Here is a 12,709-nt window from a genome sequence, read left to right as displayed (position 1 = left end):
AAAAGTTCGTTAAATTATGAGAACAAATTCGTAATTTAACGACTTTTTTCTCATAACTTAATGACTTTATTCTCAACATTTTATCTCGACTTTTTTCTCATAATTTAACGACTTTTTTCTCAATTTAATGAGTTTATTCTCAACATTTTATCTCGACTTTTTTCTCGAAATTTAACGACATTTTTCTTATAATTTAACAAATTTTTCTCGTAATTTAACAACTTTTTTCTCGTAATTTAATGACTTTATTCTCAACATTTTATCTCGACTTTTTTCTCGAAATTTAACGACTTTTTTCTCGTAATTTAATGACTTTATTCACAACATTTTATCTCGACTTTTTTCTCAAAATTTAATGAGTTTATTCTCAACATCTTATCTCGACTTTTCTCGAAATTTAACAACTTTTTTGTCGTAATTTAATGACTTTATTCACAACATTTTATTTCAACTTTTTTCTCGAAATTTAACGACTTTTTTCTCGTAATTTAATGACTTTATTCTCAACATTTTATCTCGACTTTTTTCTCGAAATTTAACGACTTTTTTCTCGTAATTTAATGACTTTATTCACAACATTTTATCTCGACTTTTTTCTCAAAATTTAATGAGTTTATTCTCAACATCTTATCTCGACTTTTTCTCGAAATTTAACGACTTTTTTCTCGTAATTTAATGACTTTATTCACAACATTTTATCTCAACTTTTTTCTCGAAATTTAACGACTTTTTTCTCGAAATTTAACAACTTTAATCTCGAGATGGTTTTATTTTTTTATTATTGCTTGGCCCTAATCCTCTTCCGTAAGTTTGGTTTCAGACATTCTTCCAAATATCTTCTTTTGTGTCCAGCGGAAGAAAGAAATTCATACAGGTTTGGAACAACTTGAGGGTGAGTAAATGACAACATTTATTTTTGGGTGAACTATCCCTTTAAAGGCACACAATGTTTAAGTCTAAGAGTCAGAGAGAGAATAGATTTTGACATCCATGTTTTGAAAAGTCAGCTATTGTTCATTGCACCTGTATTTAAACCCATATTCAGGAAGTGTAATACAACTAATACAACTGCCATGTAGTGGCCAGCTGCCCGGTTGGAAGTCATAAACTTTGTGTCAGTGTTTCTGCAGAGGAACCTCACAAGGCTCTTGAGGTGTCTCTGATAATTGCTTCTCTGGTTAAGATCCAAGGACGTTCCCACAGTAAGGGGTAAATCAGTGACACCACTGCACAGCACTGAAGCCAGGCCGATGGAGCTATCTAGTGGAGAGTCACACTTTCGCCTTCCTTCCCCGCAAACCCTATAATGACCTTCCCACGTCTGCTACTCAGCCATGAAAGAGCCATTACGCTAATTACTCTTCCTGCCATGCAGCAGAGTTGGAAAGAGAAAGGGCGTAAGCGTGTTTTACCTGGCTGGTGAATTTCGGAAGGGTCGTTCCGAAAACAGTTCAAGTTTTCATTGGGTGCTGCGGGAAGATGAAACTGAGATCGGAATGTTTGGAGATGCCGTGGATATTGATTAAGTCCGAGCCTGCTGCAGTCGATCTTTCTCTTCCTTCTCTCGCAGATCTCTTCATCAGCCGGTGTTGGACCTGCAGGCTGCCAGCAGGAGGGGTGCAGGGAGGGGTGATAGATAAATAAATAACCCAATAAAGGATGCATTGAGAGGGTGTGTGTGTAGCCAAGAGGAGAGGGTGCCTGCTCAAACAGTCCAGAGTCTTGTTGAAGGCTGGCTGCACTGCAGAGCAGGGGGAAAAGCTCAGAGAAGGGACCTTGAAGGATTTCGGCTGCACTGCAGAACGATGCCACTGCAGTACAGGACTGACACAGAGGCATGAGGTCCACCGGCGGACCCCCGTCCTCCTCCTCGCGCCAGGTGAGAACTTAATTCAGAGCTGATATCGGAGGTCTTCATGCCTCGGGACTCTCTGATAGGAGAGGGAGGGAAGAGACACAAAAAGAAGGGGAGGGAAGCAGAGGAGGAGGAGGGTGATGGTGCTGTATTTTTGGATAAGGGATCTCCTGAATTAAGTGTGGCTGGAATAAAGATGTAGTGTGAGCTGGAGGCTGAACAAGGACGGTGCTGTGCTCCACTGTGGTGGAGAGGAGCGGAGCAGACGCCTGGCAGACACACACTCGCACACACTGACTCCACCAGAGAAGAGAGAGAGAGAGAGAGAGACCACCGTCACAGCTGCGGGGCTGGGAAGGTAAGAGACATTTATTTCAACTTGAGTTTTGTCTTTTGTCAGTGTTTATTGTGGGAAGTGGATGAAATATGAAAGCATGCTGCATAAGAACTCTGTCATATGTTCATTGTGTGGTTATTTGTGTGTGTGATACAAAATTGAGAGAGAGAGAGTCAAAGCATGGAATTTTAGGTTGGGTAGGTGTTTTTTGCACAAATAGGCTACTGTAAGCTTGTGTTTGTGCAAGGCTTTAAACTCCTGCATTTAGCAACTTAAAAAAAAATATATTTGTAGAAATTGAGGGAATCTGTGAATTGATAAGACTTTTAAGATTCTCATATGTGTGTTTTTAGTTATTACAATATTAGTCCTAGTGGACTAAGATTGGCCTCGGTTTCTTGGCACCCTTGCTAGTGCCCTGAGGCTGAGTAACTAAGTGGGCAGCAGGACGGAATAAAACGGGAAGGTTTCAGAATGGCTCGATTAAGGAAAATGACGTCTGTTTAGCTTTCCATTTCATCATACATTGACAACACAAGGGTCGAGTGAAAGTTTCAAAAGTGTTTGTACAGTTTGCTAGAGACCAAAATAGTATTCAACCCAACACAGGACTCTAGCCTGCAGCAAGTACTGTGTGTGTGTTTTCTTCTTTTCCCTTTATTTCTACAAATCTAATGCGTTTTATTAAGTTTCTTTAACAGGATTAAGATTCAGGTTATTATTTTGAATATAATCCTAGTGCCTTTACTATTGTTAAATCAGTTCTATATAAATGAATGTGAGCATTTAATTATTAAAAAACATAAGAAATACCTGGTTTTGGGCCATTTGAATTTACAAATTCACAATTTTAATTTACAAATTCACAAATTCTTGGAATTAATGTAATCTTTGTGTTGGTTGATATTCATTTAATGTGACAAAACTTAACAAATATCAATAATATTTTAAATGAAATATTTTACTGTTTTACCTTATAAATATTACCTGTAATGATATTTTAAAATTAAATAAAATATTTTATTAGTTTTGTTAATATTTTGCAGTATTTTCCAAGAATATCAGCATTTTTATTTTATTTTATTTTATTTTATTTTATTTTCCATAAAGTTACTCTACCTAGACATTTTTGATTTTAAATTCAGAAACTGACAAGATGTATTTAAGTTATTTACATTTTTGTATAAATTTAATTTTTAATGTATTTTTGAAACACTTGAGATCCAGACCAAAAAAAATAAATTATCACATCATTGGCCCATTAACAATGTAAAAAAACAGTGCATAAACCAGGACTTTTAGTTGAAGAGCTGTGACCAATCACATCTATGGAGAGTGCGGTTTATAAGTTTAAAAGTGATTTATATCTGGGAGTCTCAATTGATCATTACTTCAGTTGATCATTATATTTATAATGCATATTAGTATAGTGTACTAGTGTACATTCTTAATTCACCCAAACTCATCATGCTCTGCCTTCCAGCCATTCATCTCACTTCCTCTCACCTGCTGCCCTCCCTCTTCAGTCCTGGTGATTCCCAGCCCCCCTTCATTCCTCTCCCACATCCTCCCTTTGTCAGTGTCCTGCCTTGCATCCAAAGTCCTCATTCTATCTGGTCCACACCTGAGAATACACTGGGCAAGAGGCTTTAGCTGGACACCCCCCTACCAACCCGCAACGCACCTGTGACTTCATACAGCATTTTTGGATCCTGTCTACTTCTGTTTCATCTGAGACCACCTGCTTCTGTCTAGGCTGAGAATGCATGATTACCCATGATCATCCCTACCATCAATCACAAGAGAATCAGACCTGAGAACAATGTCCTCTGTTAATCACTGGGAAACTTATGGAATAGAATTATTAAAAGCAAACTAAGGATCTGAGATTATTGAGCTCTCATGGATTGATCTCCACCCGGGCTGTGAATATCTCATCATGACAACAGTGAGTAACTATTGAACTCTGACCTCTTTTATTTGTGGAAAGTTGAAATAGTACTCATCTTCAGTCATTAGGTTAGATACTGACATATACTCGGACATACACAGCATGCAGATATTAACATTCTGATGTTTTATTGTCCTAAATAGTTAATTTAAAGGTTAAATGTCTTATAGATCTCCTTGTGTGACACCTCAATAAATGCATTTGCCACTATTCAGGAATATGCATCTTGAGTTGACTTAACAATCCTACCAAGTGATCAAAGGCTGCAGTGTGAACACCTTTCATCACACATATGGTAGTGGGTTTGTTTGTGATGGTTGGTGTCTTGTTGAGTATGACATGGGGCCCTTCTTCATGTCCGTCCCTTTGAGCTAACAAGCCCCCGGAGGAAGATTCCCTCTAATTAGGGTCAAACATAACACTCAGTATCTGCCTGCTGTCTCTATCTCACCCTCAGGGTCTATGTTGTCTTTGTTCACATCACAAGGTGTGTAGGATAACGCAAGAAAGGGAAACATCCATTATAGTGTACAAGCAATATGTAGGATTTATGGCAGTTCTAACTTCAGATACATTGCTTGTTGCATGTAACGTGAAACCCAAATTGCTAATATGAAAGGTACAGTTATGTAATTCTTGGAATTATAAGATGTAAAACAGTTGAGTACTGGTCTGGCACAACTGTAAGTAACTGTGGGAACAGTCAGTTACTGTGATAGAAAAATAAACAACCACTTCAGTGGAAGTCAGCGTTATTTCTGCCTCTCTTCTCCGTTGCGGTGGCTGTTATGATATAAGGCCACTGAGTGAAGCGGTTCTTTCTTCCACGAGAGGGGGAGCAGGAGGCAATTGAATGAATGAAAGGGGGGGATTGTTCACTAGTCTGGGTGCCACTGATTACCTGCCAAACTCGGCCTAGCCTTTAATTAAAGTCATTAACCTGAGAGAATGAGGAAAAAAGTGAGAAAGACAAAGAGAGAGTGACTGAGAGAGAGTTTCACATGAGGTTTATAGTGTTCTAATATTGTCACAGTGTCAGTTGTTGCCATGTGTTTGTAATGAATTCAAAATTTTGAATCATTCTTGGTTTGACCCCTTCTCTTAATGGGGGAATCTCACAAAGCATGTCAAAATAAAAAAATAATACAATTAAATGATACCTTTATATCAAGAAAATGAAGCCCAAGATAGGATTTTTTTTTTTTTTTTTGCATTAATCTTTTTTTTTTTCTTCTTTTCCCCCAGTTCTTATTACTCTAATGTGAAACAATTCCCATTCTCATTACCATAATGTAAACATATTAGGCAATATTATATTATTTAAAAAGTAGGCACTGTATACATCATGGTAGTATTTGTAGTAATTCTGCCTATACAAAATTATTGTTATTAAATAGAATATAATAAGAATAATAAATGGGGATAATTACATTGGGGATTACAAACAAACTCAAAAGTAAAATATGTGGATAAAATACATTAATGAGAATTTGGAAGTAAATGTGTAATTGCCAAAAATCTTTATCGTCCTAAAAATCAATCATTTTATTTAGTCAAAATATAATTTCTTTTCTTTTTTATTTCTATTCATTTCTGTTATGTTATTTTATGTTAATTTCTTTCTCTTTTTTTCTTTTGATTTTTAGGTGAATTATGACCAGTTGATGAGACACTTTAATTTGAGTTCAAATAAAATTCTTATTACTAAAGTACATTAGATCTCTGTCTTTCACTATCTACTAGGATATTTGCTATTTTTGGATTTGTGCTTTTTCAAAACTGTTCCACTATACACTCTAAAAAAGTGTTAAAAACAACCCAAGTTGTGTTGAAAATGGACAAACCCAGCGATTGGGTTGTTTTAGACCAGCGGTTTGGTTAAATGTTTGCCCAACCTGCTGGGTAGTTTTATTTATTTAATTTTTAAACTATTGTTTGCTTGCTGCTTGCAAAACTATTGTATTGTTTGCTTAAAATGAACCCAAAGTATGTTGGAAATTAACATTTATTAATATGTAGAATAAATGAACATTTATCAATAGATTTAATGATTAATAAATAAACAATAAACATTTATTAAATTGCTTATTAATAAATGTTCACCTTTTGATTATTATTGTTGCCTCTAGTAATTGTGTCTGATTTTTAATTTCCAACCTATTTTGGGTTCATTTTAAGCCAGCTATATAGTCATTTTTAATCAATAGTTGGGTTAAATAAAACTGCCCAGATACTCAACAACATTTGGGTTAAAATAACCCAATCGCTGGGTTTGTCCATTTTCAACCCAACTTGGGTTTTTTTTAACCCAGCATTTTTTAGAGTGTAGAGAAGTAGTTACTGGTGGGAGGGGAGAAAAGAGAAAATGGTCAAATAAGGAGGGAGAAGAAGAAAAGGTAAAGATGTTTCACTCTACCCTTAGTTATGATATCTCTTCTTCTCCCTCTTCAGATGCCCTCTCGATTTGGCACTGCGGTGCGGATCTTCATCACCACCCTATTCGCAGCAGTGGTGCTTTTTGCTATCCTACTGGCCTATGTGACCGGTTACCAGTTCATTCACACTGAGCAGCACCACCTGTCCTTTGGCCTGTACGGTGCCTTTCTGTCCCTCCACCTCCTCCTGCAGAGCCTCTTCGCCTTTCTGGAGCACCGACAAATGCGTGGCCCCTCCAGACCTCAGCACCTGCGGCGAACTGTTGCCCTCTGCATCGCAGCCTATCAGGAAGATCCAGACTACCTTCGCAAGTGTCTACGGAGCATTCGCCACATTTCTTTTCCCGGGCTTAAAGTGGTGCTGGTGGTGGATGGGAATCGGCAGGAAGATTCCTACATGATGGACATCTTCCAGGAGGTGATGGGGGGAGTGGAGCAGACAGGCTGTGTGGTGTGGAAGGGAATTACCATTGCGACGGGGATGGAGGAGGAGGGAAAGGCTTGTTGCATGCCGAGGAAGCTGCACGCGTGGCCAGGGTGGTGCGGAGCTGCCGTTACTCCTGCATCATGCAGGAGTGGGGCGGAAAGAGAGAGGTGATGTATACAGCCTTCAAAGCACTGGGAGATACTGTGGATTACATACAAGTAAGTCTAGACACCATTAACAACCTAAAAATTCAATAAAACAGAAAAAGTAATGCTTGAATAAATGTTTACACAATAACAAGACAAGTACCCCTACAAGACTTGTTTACTTTTTGCTCTTGGATGGGCCAAATAGCTTTGACTTTAAAAAACATTAGATTTCGTAATTATTGAGCCTACAATTTACTGTCACTCTTCAAAGTCTGCCATCACCTCAGAGTTCAATCAATGTCACTGTAATATGAATCCAGGCAGCATTGAGGTCAAAGGTTATTACTTACCTTCAGCTGTAGTCCTGAGCACACCTGTGCGCTGTCATCAACTTTTCATTGTTTCAGCATAGGATTGATATCTTCAGAAAGATGACCTTGAAACATCTGTGAGCCAGTGTCTATGATGCAACTAGTTCCTTTGCAACAGTCCTTGCATTGTTCACAGTCATTGTCAACATAAGCCCCAAATAACTGAAAAGGAGTAAATAGTTACAGAAGTGTTCTAAATCATAGTGTATACATCTCTTGGTTTTGCAGGTATGTGATTCAGACACTGTACTTGATCCAGCATGCACCATTGAGATGCTGAAGGTTCTAGAGGAGGATCCGGAAGTGGGTGGGGTGGGAGGAGATGTTCAGGTGAGAAATTTGCCTATTTTAGTATTGGCTATCCAAAGAGTTTTAAAAATCCAAAATAAAAAACAAGTTTTCCAGTTGGTTTCTTCTTCATAGATTACCCACATCCATTGTCTCTTTCAGATTCTGAACAAGTACGACTCCTGGATCTCCTTCCTGAGCAGTGTCCGGTATTGGATGGCGTTCAACATAGAGCGGGCTTGCCAGTCTTACTTTGGGTGTGTGCAGTGCATCAGTGGACCTCTGGGAATGTACCGCAACTCTCTCCTCCAACAGTTCCTGGAGCCCTGGTACCACCAGACCTTCCTAGGAAGCAAGTGCAGCTTCGGTGATGATCGGCACCTCACCAACCGCGTCCTCAGCTTCGGCTACAAAACCAAGTTCACGGCACGCTCGCAATGCCAAACCGAGACCCCCACGCAATACCTGCGCTGGCTCAACCAGCAGACCCGCTGGAGCAAGTCTTACTTTCGAGAGTGGCTCTACAATGCGCTTTGGTTCCACAAGCACAGCCTCTGGATGACTTATGAATCTGTGGTCACTGGGTTCTTCCCCTTCTTTCTGGTGGCTACAGTCATCCATCTGTTCTACCGAGGTCGGTTGTGGAACATCCTGCTCTTCTTGCTGACGGTCCAGCTGGTGGGCATGGTGAAGGCCACCTATGCCTGCTTCCTGCGGGGAAGCCTTGTCATGATCTTCATGTCACTGTACTCTCTACTCTACATGTCAAGCTTGCTGCCTGCCAAGATCTTTGCCCTGTTGACTATTAACAAAGCAGGTTGGGGCACATCAGGTAGGAAAAAGATAGTGGTAAACCTTATTGGAGCTGTGCCCGTGACCGTGTGGGCGGCCATACTGCTCGGTGGTGTGGTTTACACGATTTACTGCGAGGTGCAAGAGCCCTTCACTGAGACTGAGAAGGCTCTTCTTATTGCGGGCACCATCCTCTATGCCTGTTACTGGCTCATACTTTTGGTGCTCTATTTGGCCATAGTGGCCAAGCGCTGTAACAAAAGAGAGGAACAGTACCACCTATCCTATGCCGAAGCCTAGCATCCAGTCTCTCCAAAAGATCTCTACATGCTGTCAGGGCTCATATGAAATGGCCTTGTCTTTACCTGGTGCTGCAATCCTGGTTATAATTATGGATCATGTGTAAGTCCAAGACTGTCAGTTGTTAGTTATTTTATAACTATGTTAGCTACATGGTTAGCTATGGCTACATGAGAGCTTTTGGACACAATCAAGGGTTTTTGAGTTAAAATCAGGAATGGTGCTTTTCGTGATTATAAAGCACACATTAAGGAGGCGCCAGCCAAGGTGGGCACAAAAAGTAGAGCCAAAGGTTAGTGTAAGAGTTAATGTAGTTAAGCTGACATGGTCATATTCAGTTAAAGTGTTATATTGGTGCTTGAACATTTAATTATACAAAGTGTATACTGTCAAGGTTAGAGAGGTGTGTGCCAACACTTAAAGAAACCTGCATAAGACACTAACCTGGTCTTACTCGCCAAACCCTGTCAGTATTTAAATGTCTTTAATCTGACAATCCAGCATAATTCTATATTTCACCATTCGAAATAGTGGTGCTTCTGATACGTTTGTGATGTAACATGATAGAACATTGAAGAAAAAGCAAACAGCATTTAAGTGAGAGTTTTATGATATTCCACAAAGATTTACTATACTGTAGGCTTCATGTTTACAGTTCAAGATTTTAAGTAACATCCGGTTCCAGTGAATAAATAGTGTCAGGCAACCAAAGAGGATTTTCTCTAGCATCTAGAATGTTGTGTTGCAGCATGTTTGGGTAGAAAAATGAGCCAAGTATTCTTCTTTTTACCTACTTGGCAAACTTGGTTCCCCCAATCCTGAAAATATTGACTTACTGTAAGAACGTTCTGTGAATTTCAAAGCATAAAAAGAGGGTTATATGAAAATGAATATCCAGTTATGCTGCCTGAACCTTTTTTTTTTAATGGTCATTAAAAAAGAAGAAGATAATTTATGAAAAGTACATAGGGGTGAATTCAGGTTGATTGGGACACTTTTTCTAAGTCATCTCAAAGGCAAAAAGTGTCCCAATCAGCCTGAATTCATCGGAATCTGGTCACCCTGACAAGACCCTTTCTTTTAACTTACAAACGTATGATTCCTAATAATTTAAATAAAATGATCGGTTAGCAAGAGAAATAAATATGAATCACATGAACTGAAGTAACTTTTTTTTTTTGTGGTATGCAAATTTAGGTGGTTTTAAAGATTACCTTGTATGGAGCACCACCCTCAGCCCTCCTAATGCAACAATTAGTGGATTTACTTTGGTAGCAGTTCTCCATGAATACAAACGCTAACTTTTTCTGCTCCCTACCCCCCAAAACACACATTAAACTCTGGCAGAGGTATAAACACTGAGGCTAGTGTTAGAGAAGAGCTTTAAGTTTATGAAACATTTGCGCACTTGACTTTTACTTGTACGTTACATGTGCTATAACTGTGTCTTAACAGTGAACTGCTGTGGACTCCTTTAAGGCTGCAACATTACGTTGATAACTTTGAAACCTGAATTATCATTTGTTTACAGTCAACCTTGCAATCTCATTGTTCACATTTGTGTGTTTTAAGATTTTATGCAATTCATTTGTAGACTGGGTGCCAAAATTTTGATCTTTGATATGCTCCTCAGGAATAGAAATCCCTGATTGCGGGGCTTAAAAATTAATAATAATTATACAAATTGGGTTTGAGCAATATACAAGAGGTTGAAACAGCCACATTTACAGTGAAAAAAAAGCTGTGCTTTTTGCTGTGCTGTCTGCCAAACACAGTATCAGTACATTCATTTTTAGATGGTAAAGCTTATTTAACCCATGAAAACAACTAGGTTTATATCAGTCATTATATTGTAAAGTAATATATATTTTTGTAAAGTAAAATTCAAAGATATTTTAGACATGCAAAAATACTGACACATATCAGTGTCTGCATTTCCTAGGAAACTTTATTTTATGGAAGACGTTAAATTATTTTCATAACACTGTACAGATTAGGGAATTATAAATTACAGTATTCATAATCCATAATGGGAGAGGTTACATGTTTTTAACAAAAATGCAGTTGTTTTACAGATTGCCACTGGCAGCTTATGTCTACTACTCAAGTGTTGATGAAACGGCAGCATTTAGTCTGGGTGTCACAGCTAACCTGTACTTCTACATGTGGACAATACCTAGAAATAGATATCATGGTCTTTTAACCTCACATGAATTTTACACATTTGTTTTATGTAATTATGTACATTCTGCTGTATGTAAGAAGGGATTCTTTTAAAGTTTGACATTTCCCTTATAATTGTTTTTGCAAACAATTGTAACTGATGTTTTGATACAATAAACTTCAATTCAAAAGAGCATTTTTTGAGCAGTATTTTTTTTCTAATTTCAAATTCGCCTATTACATACAATTTCATACTTACAATATTCATATTTGTATACTATTACTGTCAAAAACACACAATAATACAACAATGTATGTAAACAATAAAAGCACTAAGATACTAATCCACATACTGTTACAAATCTAGAATCCTGTGCTGATCAATCAGTCTCTGATATCAGGACATAAATTATACTTTTTTCGGCACATTAGTGATGATAGGTTTGGGTCGGGTTTTAAAGATGAGCTTCTTTTTGATGAGGGCGGAGACAGTGTAAGATGTTGGTTTCTCTTGGTTGGTTTCCATGGTTTCCTCTGCATCCTGAGGAAGTCCAGAGTGTTTCATCAGAACAGCAAAGGGCTTTTCCAGTTTGACCTGTTTTCCATAGAGGATGTGATGTCCAACAATAAGGACTGGTACTCCCTTGAAGAGAGGACAAATCAAGAATTTACCGTAGGTAAATAGGTATATAAGTGGTTTTATAATTTTGCCTCTTTCCATATTAAATCCATATTTAGTATTTTAAGTAGTACAGAATTTTCTTTTGATTTTGGGCTGAAATTTGCCCAATTATTAGAGAAAGACAAACCTCTTTAGTGTAGTGCAGGTCCCCCATCAGATTTCCTGCTAGTCCAGTATTCTGTCTGGACACCATCTCTCCCTGCAGCTCCACCAGCAGCCATTCAGCTGGACCTTCACCAGCATTACTGCAGAACACATCGAAAAGCATTTTCAACGAGAACTTTTAGATCATGATCTGTAAAAACTTAGCTTTCACACCAACCTCGAGATGACTATTTGAACCATTCTTTATCTGACCCCTCTGTCAGGATTCACAAATCACTATTCTTCCTGTTCTGTAGACTTTCTCATCTGAAACATTGTCAAAACAGATCAAATATTACACCAACAAATGACTGTCTACATGAATGTACAGATATATACTACATGCGTAAGTACACTCACTTGTCAGGTCCTTAGTTTCCCGCCAGTTGGAAGTACATTTCATTTCAAAATAAAAGCCCTATTCTAGTGTAAACCATTAGAGGGCAACCGAGGATCGTCTGCATTGCTCAAGCTTCTCTTCTTGGCACTGCTTAGGTCTGACTTTCTTCACTTGTATTAATTAATGCTTTTCTCCCTGCCAAAACGAACTCACATTTAATTGTACCAAGTATAGAAAAACGAAAAACAACAAATTAAATTAAAAAAATAATAATAATAGTAAAATAAAAACCAAAAGCCAGAGACAATCAAATCAAAGATTTTTTTTTTTTTTTTCATAGATTGTTATAGTGGTTTATTGCAGACTGACAATATTTTTAAAAAATTATCATTAAAATTATTACTCTGGAAACTTTGGAAAACATTACCTACATAAAATGAAATGTCAATTGCACCCAGTAATAGATTATATATAT

The 12,709-nt window shown here is 38.0% G+C and overlaps 2 protein-coding genes across 2 annotated transcripts; one reads left to right on the top strand and one right to left on the bottom strand.

Moving 5' to 3' along the window:
- Nucleotides 1–825: 825 nt before the first annotated feature.
- On the top strand, nt 826–10,928 carry has3 (hyaluronan synthase 3). The gene is given in 6 exon segments (XM_048169055.1): nt 826–2,213; nt 3,676–4,140; nt 6,595–7,033; nt 7,036–7,223; nt 7,754–7,855; nt 7,976–10,928. Coding segments are annotated over 5 exon segments (1,668 nt in total). The 5' UTR covers nt 826–2,213; nt 3,676–4,131; the 3' UTR covers nt 8,906–10,928.
- Nucleotides 10,836–12,371, bottom strand: chtf8 (CTF8, chromosome transmission fidelity factor 8 homolog (S. cerevisiae)). Its single transcript, XM_048169056.1, has 4 exons — nt 12,255–12,371; nt 12,073–12,161; nt 11,878–11,995; nt 10,836–11,711 (listed from the first exon to the last, which is right to left on the bottom strand). Exons 2-4 carry the CDS (start codon nt 12,093–12,095, stop codon nt 11,478–11,480), a joined length of 375 nt encoding a protein of 124 aa, XP_048025013.1. The 5' UTR covers nt 12,096–12,161; nt 12,255–12,371; the 3' UTR covers nt 10,836–11,477.
- Nucleotides 12,372–12,709: the final 338 nt, after the last annotated feature.

This window comes from Megalobrama amblycephala, linkage group LG19 (genome assembly GCF_018812025.1).
Source record: "Megalobrama amblycephala isolate DHTTF-2021 linkage group LG19, ASM1881202v1, whole genome shotgun sequence".
NCBI classification, from domain to species: Eukaryota; Metazoa; Chordata; class Actinopteri; order Cypriniformes; family Xenocyprididae; genus Megalobrama; species Megalobrama amblycephala.
This window is presented reverse-complemented; position numbering and strand designations above follow the sequence as displayed.